This window comes from Jatropha curcas, chromosome 1 (assembly GCF_041381405.1).
Source record: "Jatropha curcas cultivar XTBG-Jc1 chromosome 1, XTBG_Jcur_1.0, whole genome shotgun sequence".
NCBI classification, from domain to species: Eukaryota; Viridiplantae; Streptophyta; class Magnoliopsida; order Malpighiales; family Euphorbiaceae; genus Jatropha; species Jatropha curcas.
The window spans coordinates 4,665,208-4,683,521 of NC_143151.1; the positions used below are offsets into that span (position 1 = coordinate 4,665,208).

At 29.8% G+C, this 18,314-nt stretch overlaps 2 protein-coding genes across 5 annotated transcripts; one reads left to right on the forward strand and one right to left on the reverse strand.

The window, feature by feature from the left end:
• The first annotated feature begins 8,076 nt into the window (after positions 1–8,076).
• LOC105628062 (Protein kinase superfamily protein) lies at positions 8,077–9,706 on the forward strand. The gene has a single exon (XM_012209380.4). It carries the CDS (start codon positions 8,298–8,300, stop codon positions 9,630–9,632), a length of 1,335 nt encoding a protein of 444 aa, XP_012064770.1. The 5' UTR covers positions 8,077–8,297; the 3' UTR covers positions 9,633–9,706.
• A 1,603-nt stretch (positions 9,707–11,309) lies between these two features.
• On the reverse strand, positions 11,310–18,314 carry LOC105628060 (uncharacterized). Of its 4 annotated transcripts, XM_012209378.4 has the most exons (10): positions 18,146–18,314; positions 16,970–17,063; positions 15,456–15,645; positions 14,099–14,142; positions 13,602–13,689; positions 13,361–13,506; positions 12,665–13,285; positions 12,095–12,376; positions 11,963–12,019; positions 11,310–11,831 (listed from the first exon to the last, which is right to left on the reverse strand). In XM_012209378.4, exons 2-10 carry the CDS (start codon positions 17,036–17,038, stop codon positions 11,676–11,678), a joined length of 1,653 nt encoding a protein of 550 aa, XP_012064768.1. In that variant the 5' UTR covers positions 17,039–17,063; positions 18,146–18,314; the 3' UTR covers positions 11,310–11,675. The 4 variants fall into 4 exon arrangements, with proteins under 4 accessions (XP_012064768.1, XP_012064767.1, XP_037495179.1 ...); XM_012209377.4 differs by having other exon boundaries at positions 12,665–13,506; XM_037639251.2 differs by lacking the exon at positions 18,146–18,314 and having other exon boundaries at positions 12,665–13,506; positions 15,456–15,608.

Below are 18,314 nucleotides of genomic sequence, written 5' to 3' on the forward strand. Positions count from 1 at the left end.
GTATTTTTTTTTTTTTTTTTATGAATGAATTTTTTTATTCCAAAATTTTGGAGGAAGTATTCCCTAAAAAATAAGTAATTACAAGTGTGAGAAATATTTCTCATTTAAAAAAGAGTAGATTAAGTGAGGAGCATATAAAGAGAAAGATTTAAAAAAACAAGTAATTATAGGTGTGAGTAATATTTCACAAGCCTTATCCCCATTGCTGGTGGAGGGGCAAACCTCATCGAGGATGCTGAGTCCTGTAAGGGGGTGAAGTGTAATATCAGCATTAGATGAGATGCTAACTTCAGATGTTAGCACACTTTAGACGAATCCCATATCACCTAAGTTTAAGGTGGAAGTAATGTACATAAGAATTTCTAAGCCTTAAATTAATAAGGTGCATTTAAAGCCGCGATAGCCTAGAGTAAGATGCTCGGCCTAAAATGGAAGATACCTTGTATTGTCTGAAGGGGTTATGAGCTTGCCATCCTAGTAATGTAAAGACATGTTTTGGGCTTAGAGATGAGACTCTAACTATGGCTATGAACAAAAGTATAAGCTGAGCCCAAAGCAATGTCTTATTAGGCCTGAAATACTAAGAGAAATGGGCTTGTAAAGAAGGGTGGTAATTACCTCTAAATTTAGAGGGCATTTTCGACTTCTTACAGAAAATTAATAGTAAAAGTGCAAGGGAATAAAATATAGGTACGTAATAGTGTATTTTTTTTCTTTTATTTTATGGTCACTCTGTTTCAAAAGTTTCTTTTGGAATCACATAATTGTAGAAGGTTTTTTATCCTTCTAACAAAGTACGTCTTTTGAAGATTGGATTTGTATTCTCATCCTCACAAGGATGAAGTTGTTTACCACTCCAATTAACACATTGTTGGTCGTTTACTTTTCTCTTTAATATTATCATATTTATTTAAAATTTAAAATTTATATTTTCAACAAAAGTGAATTGCATGCAGAAAATATATTTTTTTCTAGATTTAAAATTATGAAATGTGTCAACAAATTTAGTGATATAATCAATTATATCTATTAATTTCCGCTATATAATTATTTTTGTTCAACACTATTATTTGCCTCCTCCTGACTAATAGCATAATTATTATTAAAACTAATGTTTTATTAATAATAATTGCACATTTGAAAATATTTTTCTTTTTTTAATTTTGTAACCCCCTTGAATGCAATATTAATTTATGATGAACCAATCTCTTTTGCACAATTACGGCATGGAAAATGCTCAAACTTTTTTTTTTTTTTTTTTTTTTTTTTTTTTGCGGGCAAGAGCCATGTAAGTACCATTCTAATAAATGTTAGTGCAATATTATATTAAACCAATTACGGATAAGAATTACTCTTACAAGGTGCTAAAATTTTAGTAGAAAATATGGTTTAGTCTTTTCAACCCCTAGCTTTTTTAAAAATTCTTTTTTCACCCTCCAATTTTCAAACTTGGCCTCGTCATATTATCAGTTGCTCTACTATCTCTTAGTCTATCGTAATTTGGACAGGACAACTCATCGTGGTCAAATCCGAATCATAAAGCCCAAGAATAATAGGATACACCTTTTCGGTATTTTTAATTATTTCACGAATATTTTATCAAGAGGATAAGACTTGCCTAAAATTTAATATTATTAATACAGATTATTGTTTGGTTGGATTAAGAAAAGAAAGGATCACCAAAAGATGTTGAGTCTGTATTGGGAGGTTGAAATATTCTTCTTTTCTTTTATTGTATTATTATTTGGAAATTTTGGAAAGAAAGAAAGAAAGGATCACCAAAAGATGTTTTATTGTATTATTATTAATACAGAGAGAAGAAAAATATTTCGTATTGAACTCTGAAAAGTAAAAATACATTGTGAATAATAGAGAATTAATACTGAGCCTTTTACATTTTAACTAACTGCAGGCTTAGCTGTCACATTGCTATTTTACATGAATAACCTCACAGTTACACATATTTACATATACTAACAAATTTTATGTCATTTCTCTGTTGTGTCAAAATCCCACTATGCAAAATATAAAATCAGACTTCTTTCTCTTTGACTAAGGAATTCCATTTATATTAAAAATGCATATGATTGATGGATTAATAAAATTTCAATGGTGAAATTTAAACGGTATGCAAATTTCTAGATTTCTTTGTTTGGTTCAAAAAAATTAAATTATAATTAATAAAATTGATAAATTATATCATTGCCTCAGTTTCACCACTTTGAAAAGGAAAAAAAGATACCTTATATCAGAAATAAATTTTTTATGATTTATTGTTTTTTTAAAATTAATAGTTGAATTTAACCTCTTGATTTTATTTCAAAAATATCTTTCAAATCTATAAATTCTATTTAATTTTCAATAAAATGAATTTTATTTTTCAATCAAACAATGAAAGTAAAATTCTAATTTCATCACACACAATTTTAAAATTTTCAGTGATACACCAAAAATACATGGTAAATAAACTACATTTAAAATAAAATAAATGTAATGAAATTATCAACCAATCATAAAAATAAATTTAATATTTTGTACATTGCTCTCCATTCTTTTAAGAAAAAGCAAACTATTATCTAGCTCATTACAATTATCTATTAACTCTTTTCTGATAAACAAACATAAATGATAATTGATAAATCAAAACTCTCTCTGTCCAAAAATATAAGTCGTTTAATATTGTTACATGGTGATTAAGAAAATAATTAATTATTCTAAATAAAATAAAATTTTAATTAATTTGATTAAATTACTTTATAAAATTATAGAGATAATTATTGCATTTAATATAAATTAAGGGTAAATTTGAAAAATTATTATTAATTACTTTTTCATATTCTCAAAATGACTTATATTTGAAAAAAAAAAGGACTTATATTTTTAGACATAGGGTTATAATTTTAGTGCAACCTAAACATGAGGGCTTGGTTTAGATGTTTGACCGAAGGTTTATTAAGAAAATAAAGTATGGTAAAATAAAGTTTTCTTTTCCAATCAAGTCTTCTCATAAACACGAGAAATGAGAGATCTTGAATTTGAATCCTCCTCGACTAGTCGTTATTATAAGTTTTAAATAAATATTATTGTGAAATATGCAATTATTTTTAAAAGTCTTTTTTATTTATAGATAAAAATAATTGAAAATGTTTTAAATAAAGTTTCAATAATATTTAATATTTATTTATTTGCGCATTCAAAAATTAAAATTTCTGAATATGTTTTTGTATACTTATCTCTTATTTATTCTACAAGTTAAGTTGGTCGTGAATTTTTAAATATTAACCTACTTGTAGTATTTTCCTATATACGATCCACTTAATCTGTTTATAGTATTTTTTAAATTTGAAGCTATTTAACTCCAATCATGTTTAAAAATAAAATTTCACACAAAATGCATAAATTCTTCAAGATTCATAATTACAATAAAAAAGTAATACAACAATAAAATTTAAGATTACAATTACCTCTTTACTCTTAAAATTTTTAAGAGTAGTGTAGTACCCGTACATAAATGTATAATCTGTATTACTACTACACATTCTATAGAGCAAACAACAGACCAAATACTAAGAAAAATAGAAACTTTGTAACCAAAAAAAAAAGGAAAAACAGAAAATTAATATATATATATATATATATATATATATATATATATATTAAAGAAAGATAATTCCATGGAATTTCTGAGTTTCTCCATTGCTAATTCTGGTGGATCAACATAAGAAAAACTATCCACAAGCTCTTGAAAGTCTATAGAACTATTGAAGGTACACCGAAGAATAATCTAACCGTTTTGGGTCGCAATTTAACAAAATGTGGGTCGGTAATAATCAACGGCCATAATTTGGATACATTTTTGAATCGTATGAGAGACTTTACCGGTAATTTTAACAACATCTCTACCAGTAAATTTTATATAACAACTACTATAATTATGCTTTTAAAATGAAATGTTAATTTATGGATATTAAATTAATTTCCTAAAATATGAAGTAAGAGAAAGAAGAAGAAAAAAGAGAAATTCGAAGACAATAATTTTCAGGTTAAAACATAAACATAGACAATATAAGAAACCAAACTTTTAATCCTTCCCATCACTCAAATGTTCTGATTTGAAAAATGGAAGATTTCAATAATCAACCCCTCAAATTATCCAAAAAAAATAAAAAAAAAAAACCTTCCTGGCTTGCTTTGTAAACAACACCATAAACCAAAATTATAATGAAAAAAATAAAAATTCCCTGAAGAAGTAGTAAAGATGGATGTTGCAATACCCATATATCCATAATGTCTAATCGGAGCTCCGAATTGTTATATATCATATCTATCCAAGGTTTAAGTTCACGTCATTGTTTGGAACTTGCAATTTTCATTTCTTAGTAGGTAAGGTAAGTAGTAATATGAATAACACCTTTTGATTAGATACTAGAAAGGGTGAACTTGCCGATTCTTTCACGCAAAGAGAATCATAAAGCTAAAGATTTCGTCCAAGCCTTTTCCAATTTTTAGAATTCCGCATTCTACTTTTTCATATGTATTTTGTTTTATGTGTTTTATTTTTTTATTAGATTACTTTTTCCACATTAAAAACAAATTTTATCACTTCCAACGCAATTGATTGTCTTGAAATTAAAATAAGAGCATGATCAACGCATGAAGTTAGATTTAATGGTAAGCGACTAAGACACCTGAAAATTAGATTAAGATTCGATGACGGTTTTTTAACTCTAGTGTTTTCGAATCGAAATGGACTAATTGGGTGATTGAAGGATCTATGAACAGTTAAACTGAAATAGATTTGTGTCTACTGAAATACCATGTGATTTAAAAAAAAAAAAAAAAAAAGAGTATGATCAACATATATCCTCGTTTTTGTTTAGTCTAATTTTGTTTGAGTTTAGCTACTTTTTATGAAAAGAAATGGAAAAAGGAAAAAGGAAAAGAGTGATGGAGACAAGAAACTTCCTAGCAATGAGCAATGAGACGACAATTGCAGAAACAGAGAGTAGATTTGGTAGCACTAGATAAGTACAACAAGACTATGATGGTTGTTTTCTTCTATTCTAATCCCTGGACTGGACAAAGACCAGAGAGAGTGTCAAAAACTTGTCGTGTATTATGAACTGTAAAGTGATCAGATGCTGACGAAGGGCATTTAGGTCATTTTAATTATAGACAGAACTGTTCTTGTATGGTCTGGCACAACCCATGTCATTACTGAGATGGGCCCCAGGTCAGATCATTTCTACACTTTGTTTGGATGTGAGAAGAAGACGAGGGAGCAAACAGCGGAGTTATTCCACTGTTCATTTTCTTTAATTATTTTTCACTGTATATTTAGATTAGCAGCATCACTGTGCTACTGCTATGCACAATAGATACTTTATCTTTAATTTTAAAAATATTGTGATAATATTTTAAAATATATAATTTAATTAAGAAAAAATTTATAATTTAAATTATTTATAATTTCATATTTATTAATTTTTTTGAAAATTATTTAAATTAAAAAACATCTATTTCAAATTCAAAATATTAAACTAATTATATAAAAAATAATGTCTATAATAAAATTGAAAGAAAATAAAATATATATTAAAAATCATTGATTTTAATTTATTTTTGAATTAATAAATTTTCTTAGGTGATATTAAAAATAATAAAATAAATAAAAATAAAATAGACGATGAAAATTCAATCATAGACATATATATATATCATTCTTAATAATAATTTCATATAAACCGGTTTCTGATATGATATATCAAACTTTTCCTAATTTGATAGAGTAATAGAAATTAGAAGAGAAAAAAAAAATATTAATGTCAGAAAAGAAATTGTATAAGAATTATTGAAATTACAAAAAAAATGATTTTATTAAACTTCAAAGAGCTCTCTCTATTTGTAGTCTAGCAATAAGTAATTAATGACAATTCAATATATTATCATTAAAGCTAATAAGGATAACTATATATTACAATTTTATGACAAATAAACATTGAAACGTTCAGCAATTCATCGTTATTAAAATTATTAATAAATATTTTCACCGTTAACTATCTCTATCATTCTTTTAAACATAAAATTTTTATTCATAATAATAAATGATAATTATAATTGATTATAATGATATTCAATATCAATATTATGATAATATTAATTTAAAAGAGAAATTATAATACATATTCATATAATAATCAACATCAAAATTATGATAATTTTTAATTAAAAATAGGTTATAATATTATAATAATTTCAATTATTTAATATAAATTAATATGATAATTGAATGACAATTAAGACCAATATTATGTAATTTTAATTGAAAAGATAGATTACAATATTATAATAATTATAATTATTTATTAATATGTATTAATTATGATAATTGAATGATAATTAATATTAATATTTATATAACACTATAACTAATAATTAAATTCTATGTGGCACTATTAAAATTTAAGAGTCTCATGTGGCACTATAATCCTATGTGTCATTACCAAGAATCTTACGTAGCAAGAGCAAAAAAAGAGCATTCATTTAAGAAATGCCACATGTCAACTTTTGAGAAAATAATATATATATATATATATATATATATATATATATATATTGATTAGAAAAATAAAATATTATAAAAAAGGTTTTAAATTAAACAAAATGGAGTTATTATTAATTTTCAATTTATTCTTTATAAATATATAAATATTATTTTCAAAGTTCAACCTCTCTATGATAAAATAACGTATGAAACATCGAATTGAAACTTTGAATTCCAAAAATCAACTTTCATATTGATTCATTGAATCATAATTTAAACAAAATATTCACCATTGAATCGATTCAAATGATACTTTAACAGAAAGCAAATAAATATAAAGTAATTATATATTTATATTTCTATCTATATATTCACGAGTCATGCACTAACTAATTTTTAATTAATTCTTGTAAAATACCGTGGTACAATTGTCCGTCTCGGTAAAGAATTGAAATTATGACAATGGTGATTTAGATAGTCATAACCACCATTTAAAATTGCTAATTTCAATTTTAAAATCACGAATTTTAGTTTAAAAAATAAATTTGAAATAAAACGGTTTTAAAATTATCGATTTCAGTTTGAAATTAAAATTAAGAGTTAAAAAGGGTACAATAATATATATTTTTTTTTAATTTCAAAAAGTAGTCCTCATGTTGTTTTTTTACTAGGGAGAAAAATGTCTTTTTATTTTATTTGAGTTTTAAAAATAAATTTTAAATAAATATTATATAATTTATATGTAAAAAAATATATATTATATAGTGAAAAGGATCTAAATTAAAAATATATGTTTAAAAGATAAGCTTTTTTTATTTTTTCATGGAAAAATACTTGCAATTTACAAATTATATTTATATTAATAAATTTTAAGATGATATGGTACAATTACCACTTTTAATGGTGAATATTAAAATTAATTTTAACTTTCATGTGTGATATTTTCTTTTCTTTTTTCCTTTTTATTTTAAACCGAAACTATCTGTTTCAAATAAAAACTATTGGTTCCAATTTTTAAATATAAAGAAAAGTAACCGAACTTTAAATATCTAATTTCGAATACACTTTGAAATCTTGAACAATTGAATATGGTTTGAATCCAATTTTGACCGGTTCAATTCTGATTTAATTCTGATTTTGATTTAATCCAATGTCATGTTTAGATTAATAAAAATATGAAATTCATGAAATTGAACTCTATAAATTGTAATTTCACATTCTATGGTGTCTCAAAAATAGTAAAATTAAAATCATAATAAATTTATCAATTCCACTAAGTAGAATTCATTATTTATTAATCAAACCAAGTAGAAGAATATAATAAATTTAAAAAATATTTAAATTTCATAATTAAAATGTATCCAAAATATTTTTCATTTTTGTGATAATAATTTTGAAATATTTTGGATGATTGTGACAAAAGGACATAATTTACTAACCATCGCCGACTTCGTTGGCCGACTTCATTGGACGAATCAGGAGAAGGAAAAAGGCAACAACGGCCACCATTTACCCTTTTGAGGTCAGCTCTTGTCAATAATTTAGAAGAATGCCACTGTGCGCTACTGTCCCCACGTGCGCACTTTAGCACGACAAACCAATCCTTGGTCCCCGTACTCAGTCTCAGATCACACCGCGTCAATAGCTCGCGTTTTTAAATACTTCGCTTCTCCCCCATTTTTAAGATTTCTTTCTTCTCTGTCTAGTCCCTCAAATTCCTAATTTTCAGCCCATTTAAATAAATAAATTGTATATGTGCAGAACCAAAATGGCTGTCAACGCGTCAGCCCCTGACCCAGTCCGACCCGCCAGAACTCGCCCCAGTCAGTCTCCGCGCACTCCATCAACGCCGAGATTACCAACTTTCCCCACCAGCTCCACCTCCTCCTCCTCCTCCAGCGCCGCTTTAGGTCCCTCAACCTCCAATACGTCCAGTGCGCATTACACATCTACTTCATCGTCAGCGTACAGTCGAACCTCCCTCTCTAGTCTCCGTGAATCGATTTCTAAGAGCCCTAACATCTATGACATATCTGAAATTCGGGCCGCCACCAATAACTTCCTCGCCAAACGCTACTCCACTTCCTCCACTGCATGCTGGCGCTGCAATCTTCGGAACACCGAGACAATCGTCTTCCAGCGCAAGTTTCGCCGGAAAATGGAAATGCCACAACTCAGAGAACGCCTTGCAGTTATTTGCCGGAGCAACCATACAAGCGTAATCAAGTTGTTAGGCGTTTCGATATCAGGAGACCATATTTACCTCGTCTACGAGTTCATCACCGGCGCTAATCTCGCCGATTGTTTAAGAAACGCTAGGAATCCGAATTTCACGGTCCTCTCCTCTTGGAATTCGCGAATGCAGGTCGCCGCCGATCTAGCTGACGGACTTGATTATATCCATCACAAGACAGGCTTAAACATAACCCTAGTACATAACCATATCAAAAGCAGTGGAATTATCATTACAGAGCCACATTTCAATGCCAAAATCTGTCATTTTGGTACTGCACAATTGTGCGGAGAAGCATATGAGACCGAGAATCGAGAAAAGAAGAGCATAAACGAAATTGAAGAAGAAGAAGATAGATCGAAGGAGTTAAAGAGATCTAACAGTGGAGTTATGCAATTCGAAGGAGTGAGAGGCTACATGTCGCCGGAATTTCAAGCTAGTGGAATCGCGACGCAAGAATCCGATGTGTACGCTTTCGGTATAGTGATATTAGAGTTATTATCCGGTGAGGAGCCACTGAAATACAAGTACGATAAGAGTAGAGGTGATTTTATACGAACTTCATTGATAGATAGAGCGGTGGCGGTGATCGACGGGGGCGATGGTGGTGGTGAAGGAAGAGAAGGGAGAATAAGGAGGTGGATTGATAGGAGGCTGAAGGATTCGTTTCCAGTTGACGTGGCGCAGAAACTGACACGCCTGGCAATACAGTGTACACACGTGGATCCAGCTAAACGGCCGGATATGGGACGCGTGGCAGGGAAGATTTCTAAATTGTATTTGGCTTCAAAAACTTGGTCTGAAAGTATAAAAACTGTATCCGACCAGATTTCGGTGTCATTGGCACCTAGATGAATTAGGTGGCTTTAATTTTTTATTATTTGTTTTTTAAAAATTTTAATTAAGATATGTTTATGATTGTGACACAAGTGAATATCTTAAGAAAAGAATATTAAACTTAAAATTGTAATGAGGATTAGATGCTAAACCCAAATTAAAAAGATTAACGTAACGAGGAGACTGAGAAGACAGGAGTGGAATAAATTGACTAATCTAAAAATAGTTCGTCTCTTTGTACAGATTAAAAAATGGAATTAAGGGTGGATTAAGTGTTGTATAATATTCTATATTTGTTGTTGGATATGGATGTATTCCTTAAGGTATGAAATGCATCGTAAGCTTATATTTATTATAATAGTGCCGGATAGGCTTGGGGGTTGACGTGCAAATTATTTGTAGTCAATTTGAATTTCTGTTATAAATTTAATTATGAATTTATTTAAAAAATTAAAATACAAAAGAAAACGGTGATACACCGTCCAACTCTTAAAATTATTTTAGTTGGAGTCAGTTTCATAGATACAGAGTTGTCTACAGATGCATCATCACATGTATAACCCACCTATATATTAAACAAGGCCGAAACTTTATCATTTCTGATTAAAAAAATTTAATAATGTTTGTTATATATAAAATGTGAATTTTAATTATTTATTGAAGATTTTATTAACAAATAATTGTTAAAAAGAAACATTTATTTATAAAAATAATAAATAAAGATTCATGTCTCATATAAATTACTTAAATTATAAGCGAGTTAATCTTTTAATGAACGAAATTTTACTTAACTCATCAATTAATTTATCACACAAGTCAAAAAAAAAAAAAACCCTTTCTTTAAATTAAAGGTAAATTCTCATTAAATTAATTTTGACTAGCTTTGAATAGCTATTAAAAAGTGCGATTCTATTGGTCTTCTCGTTTAACATGAAAAGTGAAAAATCAAAAAATTTAAAGTTGACATCCTCTTGGCGTGAAATCCTTTTGACTGCAAAAATGTTTCTCCAATTTTAAAAAAGAGTCTACAACTATTATACAATTCATAATATTATTTCTATTCATCACATCTCTTAATAAAAAAAAATAATTTCGAAGTGCTCACCAATAACACAGCTCATTTATAGCCCTAATTGAGTCTAACTCAAACGAGGCAGGCAACCTACAAAAGTCAACTTCGAAAAGGTAAGAGAAGGACATCTCTTTAAAGGTCAAAATAATACCCCAGGAGCAGGAGAGCAGTTGAAAACTGCAGGGGCCCATTATATTTTAGTAAACACGATGGAGGGTGGGACACAAGGATAACAAAGTTCGAAATTAAAACTGCACGTACATAACAAATTTCTAATTTACTTTAAGAGTAACAGTTTACTTTTTTTCACAAAAATTAAGAAAAAAATCAAAATTTATTGATTTCTAAAAAATAATAAAATATCTAAATTACCCTCCTAAGTAAATTTAAACATAAATATGAAAATAAATAACGCCTAATAAAAACGGCTAAAATTGAAAGGAAAAAAAAAAAAATCAATCTTGCCTCAAAATTCTAAATGAACATTTAAAATGGAATAAAGTGAAATGTCTATTTATTACTATTAAATTGAAACGATGATGCTTAAAAATACTCACACAATAATCATGCTAAAAAAATTTTCTGTTTACCCAAAAGGTTTGGAGTTAAAAATCACACTTAGCTGTCTAAGGAAGAGGTATATATATGAACATGTCATTAACTATGGCATAGCATATTCAGAGGCTAATATTTCACGACAAGAAAAGAAAAGCCACTATCTATAGACATTCCTTTTTAACCTACTGGGGTATTACCTATGATGCATTTGAATAGAAGGGAGAACAATCTATTTGAAGATGAAAGGCATTCTTAAAATAGCCTTTTCTTCTCTTTTTTTTTTTTCACTCTTTCTTCTTACTGGCTCAACTTCTAACTAAAGCTTTCTATAACTATCCAGCTTTCCACTTGTACCAAATTTCCAGTGGTTTCTAGCTTTAATAGTTACTAACTCACAACAGCAATTGTTAACAGTATAAAGGAATTTGGAATTAACAGTAGTAGCTGGGAGTCGATGAGGCTAAACTAGTGCATGAGACTTTGGACTTGCTTTTCCTTGGATATGAATAGATAACAGCCAGCTCCCTAACCTGACGCCAAACCGAATCTGGCAGTTGATGTGATGCATGTGTTTGCTCTTGCTCTACCTGCAAAAATAATTATCATCCATAATTCGGTTTATAAGACAAGAACAGTTAAACATGACCAAAAAGTTTGAACCAGTGAGATGGAATTGTGCTTATGAAGCCAATAAAGATAAAATCACTCAGACACGGACCTTTCTCCTTTTTTGTGTCTCGTTGCTGCTAGCCTTTAAAAGATTTCGCCATTTGTCCTGCAACACAAGTATTACAAAGAGTATCAGAAAAAAAAAATGTGAAAAATGCAAGATAAACCATTCATGAACTACCTTGAGATTTACAGATGTGCGATGAGAAGATGATGAAAATAATGACTTCTTTATGTGAGTCCATTTTCCGACTCCGAACTTAGAAACACCCTCAATTAATTTCATCACCTCACAAGTTGTCCACCTCTGGTGACGCTGTCTTTTCTTTCTAAGCCCCCTTCTCCTTTTCACACATTCACTTTTTGAAATGTTATCCTGTGAGTCAGCTGAAGAAGTTTCCTTATCAAAATCTTCATTGGAAACTGAAACCTCCTCGTCGTTGCAATTGTCAAAATCATCAACCTAAACAGAAGCCAAAAACTTTATGCAGTAGAAGCAGTTTGATCATAATATTTTCATAAACAATTGAAAACCAAATCATTACTGCATAAATGCACAGAAGAAATATGTGTATATTCAATCTCCAGATTTGCATAAGAACTATATGGGAGACATCTTCAGGTAAATGGCAGATTAGGAAAGCAACAAAATCATACACTAAAAGAGCAAAACACAACATGGTTCACAGAAAGAACCTCAATAACTGAACATCGCAAATTTCACGCTACCCCATTTATTAGTGTTACTTACCAAAGATGTGCTTTTTGTCAAGTGTCCTATCTGGACTGAAAGTTCGAGTGGAACCTGAACAGAAGATCCTCTCAGACATTCTTCTTGACAAATCATTTGTGAAGTTCCTGATCCCTTTTCATGATGCTGCTTGTGAGATCTAACATGAAGGAATTCATCTCTTCGATTCTTATAGAATGCCCCAATATTTAGGTGCTGATATCTTGAGTCTTGCTGTTCCAGTCTTTTGGTGCATGTCCTAGTAGGCCTATGCGTTTGCTGCCGTGTAACAATCACATCTACAGGATTACTTTCACCTAAGGAACAAAATCCAACATCTCTAACTGGAGAAGACATACTCTCCAAAGAGTTGCAACCAGTAAGCTTCTCCCTTTTCACATGCTTTTCTGCTGACATGAGTTGGGCACCCAATATTTCTGTAGAGTCAGGAGCAATTCCAGACAATGCTGTACATGTTAAGTGGACAGCTTTTCCTTCATTGACCTTGGAAGTTGTACCACATTCCAAATGGTCCAAACCATCTATTAACTCACCTTGGTTCTGTAAACCAAACACAATACAGTGTTTAAGCCATTGCTTGTCCATAACTAAGGTTTCACACCCGAATATTCTGCTGAAAACCTGACAAAGATCTTGGGTGGTCATCTTTTCAAGCGAAAAAGGATCCTTGTCATATGTAGATTCAAGTAGCATTACCCTTGAAGAAGATAAATCAGACATTTCAGCATGACAATCTCTTTCTTTGAAATGCGGGGAGTTGCTTTCTAAATCCACACCACCTAGACAGGATTTTTCCCATGAACTGTAATTCAAATTTGGAACTTCATCAACTGGTTCAGTATCTAGACATGGGAGAACAGAAGTTTTAGAAGGTAATAATAAGAGAAGCATTAACATAATCCATCAAACAAGGTCAGAGAATTCTATAAGGAATTACTCAATATAGTTTCCTCGCATGTGGAATGAAGGCTGAAGTCTCCAATAACGGTCTTCTCATTAGTGACTAGCATTCTCTTGCTATTCCCCTACAAATACAGAAACTAATTTCAGATAGCACTTCATTTTTTTGAGACAATGATTTTGTGAAACTGATATTTCTTCCTCAAGAAGACTAAAGATTGAATCAGCATATACATGAATGAAGAAAAATAATAATAATAATAATTGACAAGTACAATAATATAATTCAACCAGAAATTGGTACAATATTGAAATCTATCAAAACGTAAAATGAGAAAAGGAAAATTCTTATATTTTGTACTGGACCTAAAATTAGCATTTGGGAATTCTGAAGAACAAAATGCCTTTTCTTGGGCTAAGAAAGAAAAGCCCAATTGACAGACAAAATCAGCCTTCATTTATGAACATTCCAGCAAGTGCAATTTATGATATGAGACCAATTATATATTCAATACTCTCAAAACATGCTTCTACCTTTGTTTCCTCTCCTTCTTGTGCAAAATACAATTCCAGCGCATCTGGGTAAAGAAAAGACAAAAGTATCCAGTAATTTGGAAAAAAAATAAACAGGTGGATAACAAAACAAATGGAGGAAACATGACATCTAAGAAACTATATATATATATAAACTCAACTCTAATCCAGTTTTTGGTACCTTGATTATGCAAATTACAAGACAAAAATTAGACTTCCTAAAAACATTGGCTAAGTACTTTGTAAGAGAAACATGACCAGCCATGCAAAAATCTGAGACTATCAATGGAAAAAACAAAAATGTTCACATATGCAACAAAATTTTATCCACAAGCTTCATATACTTTCTCAGATTCCATGAGCCAGCAGCTGATGTCCTAGCCACACAAGAAGCAGTTGCTTTACAAATTGAAGAATACATACAAACATAGATATACAGAAAAACTCAAATGCAATACGAAAATGAAATTCATTTACTCCTAAGAATTGACTATTTCCATTTGTAGGGATGGACTCCCACATGGAAGCAGAGATTCCTATGTGGAACTAGTTGTTCCATTAAAATTTAGCAAAATATCATCACGAAGAATATCATACTATCCTTGTTCTGCCACATTGTCATTATTCTTCATTATTACTATTACTTATTGCACACTAGTATTCTTGGCTATAATCCATGTATTTAGAAACAACAATCAACACAAACTAAGCTCAGAGAATGATGTTAAGCAGAATTGTAGAAGTATTCACAAGATTTTTGAAAAATGAAATTGGCTTAGGAACTGGAAATATTAATACAAAGGAAAAGGTTCCTGAATCCCAACAGGAAAAGGTTCCATTGAATTCATTTTGACAATCACAAAAAGTGTTCTACTTATGCTAAAACCCCTTCTCTTCAAAGGTGACCTTTAAAAGCACAAGGACTTTCAATATAAGTCAAACTGTATTGATACAAGCATCAACATGTATAGTTTAATATTTGAACGCTCTGTCGTGAGAGGAATTGCATCTTGACTGTTAAAAAGGATGAGCAATGTTGTTCTTTTCCTCCAAATTCACATTCGTCAAGGTGCAACAAGGGCTTGAACACCTAATAGTCTTCCACAACTGTATGTTTAGTAAGATAAAGAATCTTAACAGCACGTTAAGATTTTTGCCTATGAGCTACAATGGTATTGAACTTTGGCATCCACCATCAATGGATGAGATGCTTAATTTGGATTAATGAACAATTTCATCAATACAAAAGAACTATGTCAACATCAACGCACACACAGCTGCCAAAACACAAATATACAATTTTTAGAGAGAGAAGAAAATAAGCATGCATATAACTATAAGTTAACAAGATAATTACCGCCATCAAACTTTATCTGATCATACTTGAATGCACATGAAAAACTTCCAATATTGAAGCCTTTTAGTGAATTGAATGTTTCAAAATCAACGGTACCATCCAAACAGTCCATGCTACATTCAGGTAAATAATGTTGCAATCTTGTAACTTCATCTTCAAAGGCAGACAAATAAGATAAATCTTGGTCAACCTAGACAAAAAGATGAGAGACTACATAAAAAAACAAGCTAGTGCTATCATTACTTCCTGGTTTTCAGAAGATAATAAAAGAATAGAAAAGATCTTTTTGACATGCACTGTACGAAGAAGATAAGCGACATAGTGAGTTCTATCAACTTGTTAGGGGTTCAAACTTTTGTATTCAAAACATTGCTGACTTTGTCCAGCACCTTGGATCAATTTTCAAGATTTAAATCACCTTATCATTATTGACAGTGAATGGTGCACTTTCAAATAATGCCAATACTTTTACAAACTTGGCAACACTATTTCCAAAATGTATATTGTAATAGATTTTAAATTAGAATTAGAAGCTTCACAATAAAAACATGAAGCAAAATATAAAGAATTTTATTTAGGGATTACTGCCTTCCAAACAATATTAATCCTGTCTTGGCACAAGGCACCTTGTCAAGGAATCATAACCACCTAGAGCTCTTAAGCCCGCATCAATGAATTCCCAATTTCACTCACAGAAAATGTACCAGGGACAGGGTAACTATTTCTTTTCTTCTCATAAATAATAATTGAAGAAACTATATTTCCACACCTGAATTTCACCCATAATTACAGGTCAGGTCTGTATTTTTTGAAAATTACAATTCCATTGTACATTTTGAATCTATCATAACAATTAAGTTCATGAATTGAAATTTCATATTAGTCAAAAAATGCCTTTATAATAAATCCCATCATAGCACCATTTTATTTAAGTGAACTAAAAAAAAAAAAAAAAAGCCTAAAACAATAAAATTCAAGGAATCTCTAATAATTAATATAGCCTATAAGAATGTAAAAGTTACAAGACAGAAACTACTTAAATCATACTAACCACACAAGAGAAAAATATTTTAAAAACACATATTAAATCAATATTCTTAAGAAAAAGAGCACAATCATGAACATTGAAATAGCATAGAGTGACAGAGTCATGCAAATACCTTTAGCTACAATGAAATTGCCATTAAATCACTATCTCACGGACAAGACGCGTAATTTTAAGGAAGGTATTGTTTGTTAAAACTAAAATTTACACACTGAAAATTAAAAAGCTTAATTTTAAGTGTTGAATAATATGTGTTAAATTTTTGAATTGAGAATGTTTTTTAAGTCTAGTAATTTCTTGTATTCAGCATAAATTTTAAGTAATTATCATTTTAAGTAAACTTTAGCCTGATTGAGACTTTCAGCAACATGCAGATAAGTTATTAGTAAACCTGAAAGATGAGAATACAATTTACTTTATAATAATATTATATATCACAAAAGTGTTTACTTCCCTCTAGCATATGTACCTCGGAATGGCTATATAAGAACATGTTTGGACTCTCATCCACCGGAGCAATTTTTGTTTCTGGGTCCATCAATTTGAATCAGCACTGAACTCACCTATTTCCATATTATAAACATGCAAATACGGGGCATAAATTTGCAACTTCACTCTATAGTCATAAAAGTTAAAATCCATAAAGATACTAACAACTTGAGATGCATTGTACAATTGATATGAGTAATTATATAAACAGTAAGTGGGAAACATAGAACTAAAAAATAAACTGCCAGGGAATTCAATGGGCACTATGATTAGCTAACTTTTTTGTGCGTGCTTTTTATTGCTGTAAAATTCAATGGAAAAGAAGACTAAAGTACAAAAGGATAATGAAGGAAGTAAGATAGCCCCCAAAAACAAAGCTTAAAAAGAATTTAAAAAGGTTATTTATGATAAAGAAAAAAAAAAGTGCGAAACTTTTACAATCTCCTGCATTGAAATTAAGAGCTGTGCAGATTAAAAGTTCTTGAAATTTTGTTTGCTAATAATCAGGTAACAACAGCAGATATTCTGTTTGGAGGGCAAAACCATTTCGTACACAACCATTTATTTTAAAATGTTAATAACTTAGAGACAAATTTCTCTCTTTCCTAAAAATATTACTCAAGTAGGCGAAATACCCATATAAAAACAATAAATTCGAAATTTCACATGCATTCAGCTAATGAGCATAATTTAATAAAAACCCAACACGGTGAATTCCTTATTTCCCACAAAACAACTCTGTTTTGACATTTTATTACTTCTTTTTTTTTTTTTTTCCAGATTTCAATTTCTATTTTTAACTTAGAACCCATTATACACAATGTAAAATACAATTAACCCATTTAAAATTCCAGAAAAAGATGCAATACTAGTATTCATTCCTCTCACTGTTTTGCATGTTCATAGCAGCCAAAAACCCGTCTAATAATGGGCATAGCATGCACAAAGATAAAGCTAAACACATTTTATAGTCATCAAACAAATTTACAAAAAAAAACTCAAGAAAAAAAAATCAAGAAACTATCAATTATTTGGCAAAAAACAGAACCAATAATCGTTTCTTCAAAAAAAAATATGGTATATAGAAAAAACAATTAAAAATTTCTGGAGTTCTTGAAATTATATAAAAAAAGGCCACAATTGGAGAATGAAATACCTTATAAAGAGATTCAAAGAGACGAAAATGAGCTGAAAGTGCTGAAATGAACAACGGAAAATGGTAGCAGAGGGAAAAGAATAGAGGGAAAGTGAAGAGAAAGGAGTTTAATGTAACGGTTTTGCTTAAGACTAGTAGTAGTGAGACTGTTACAGAGAGTGGAAAAAAA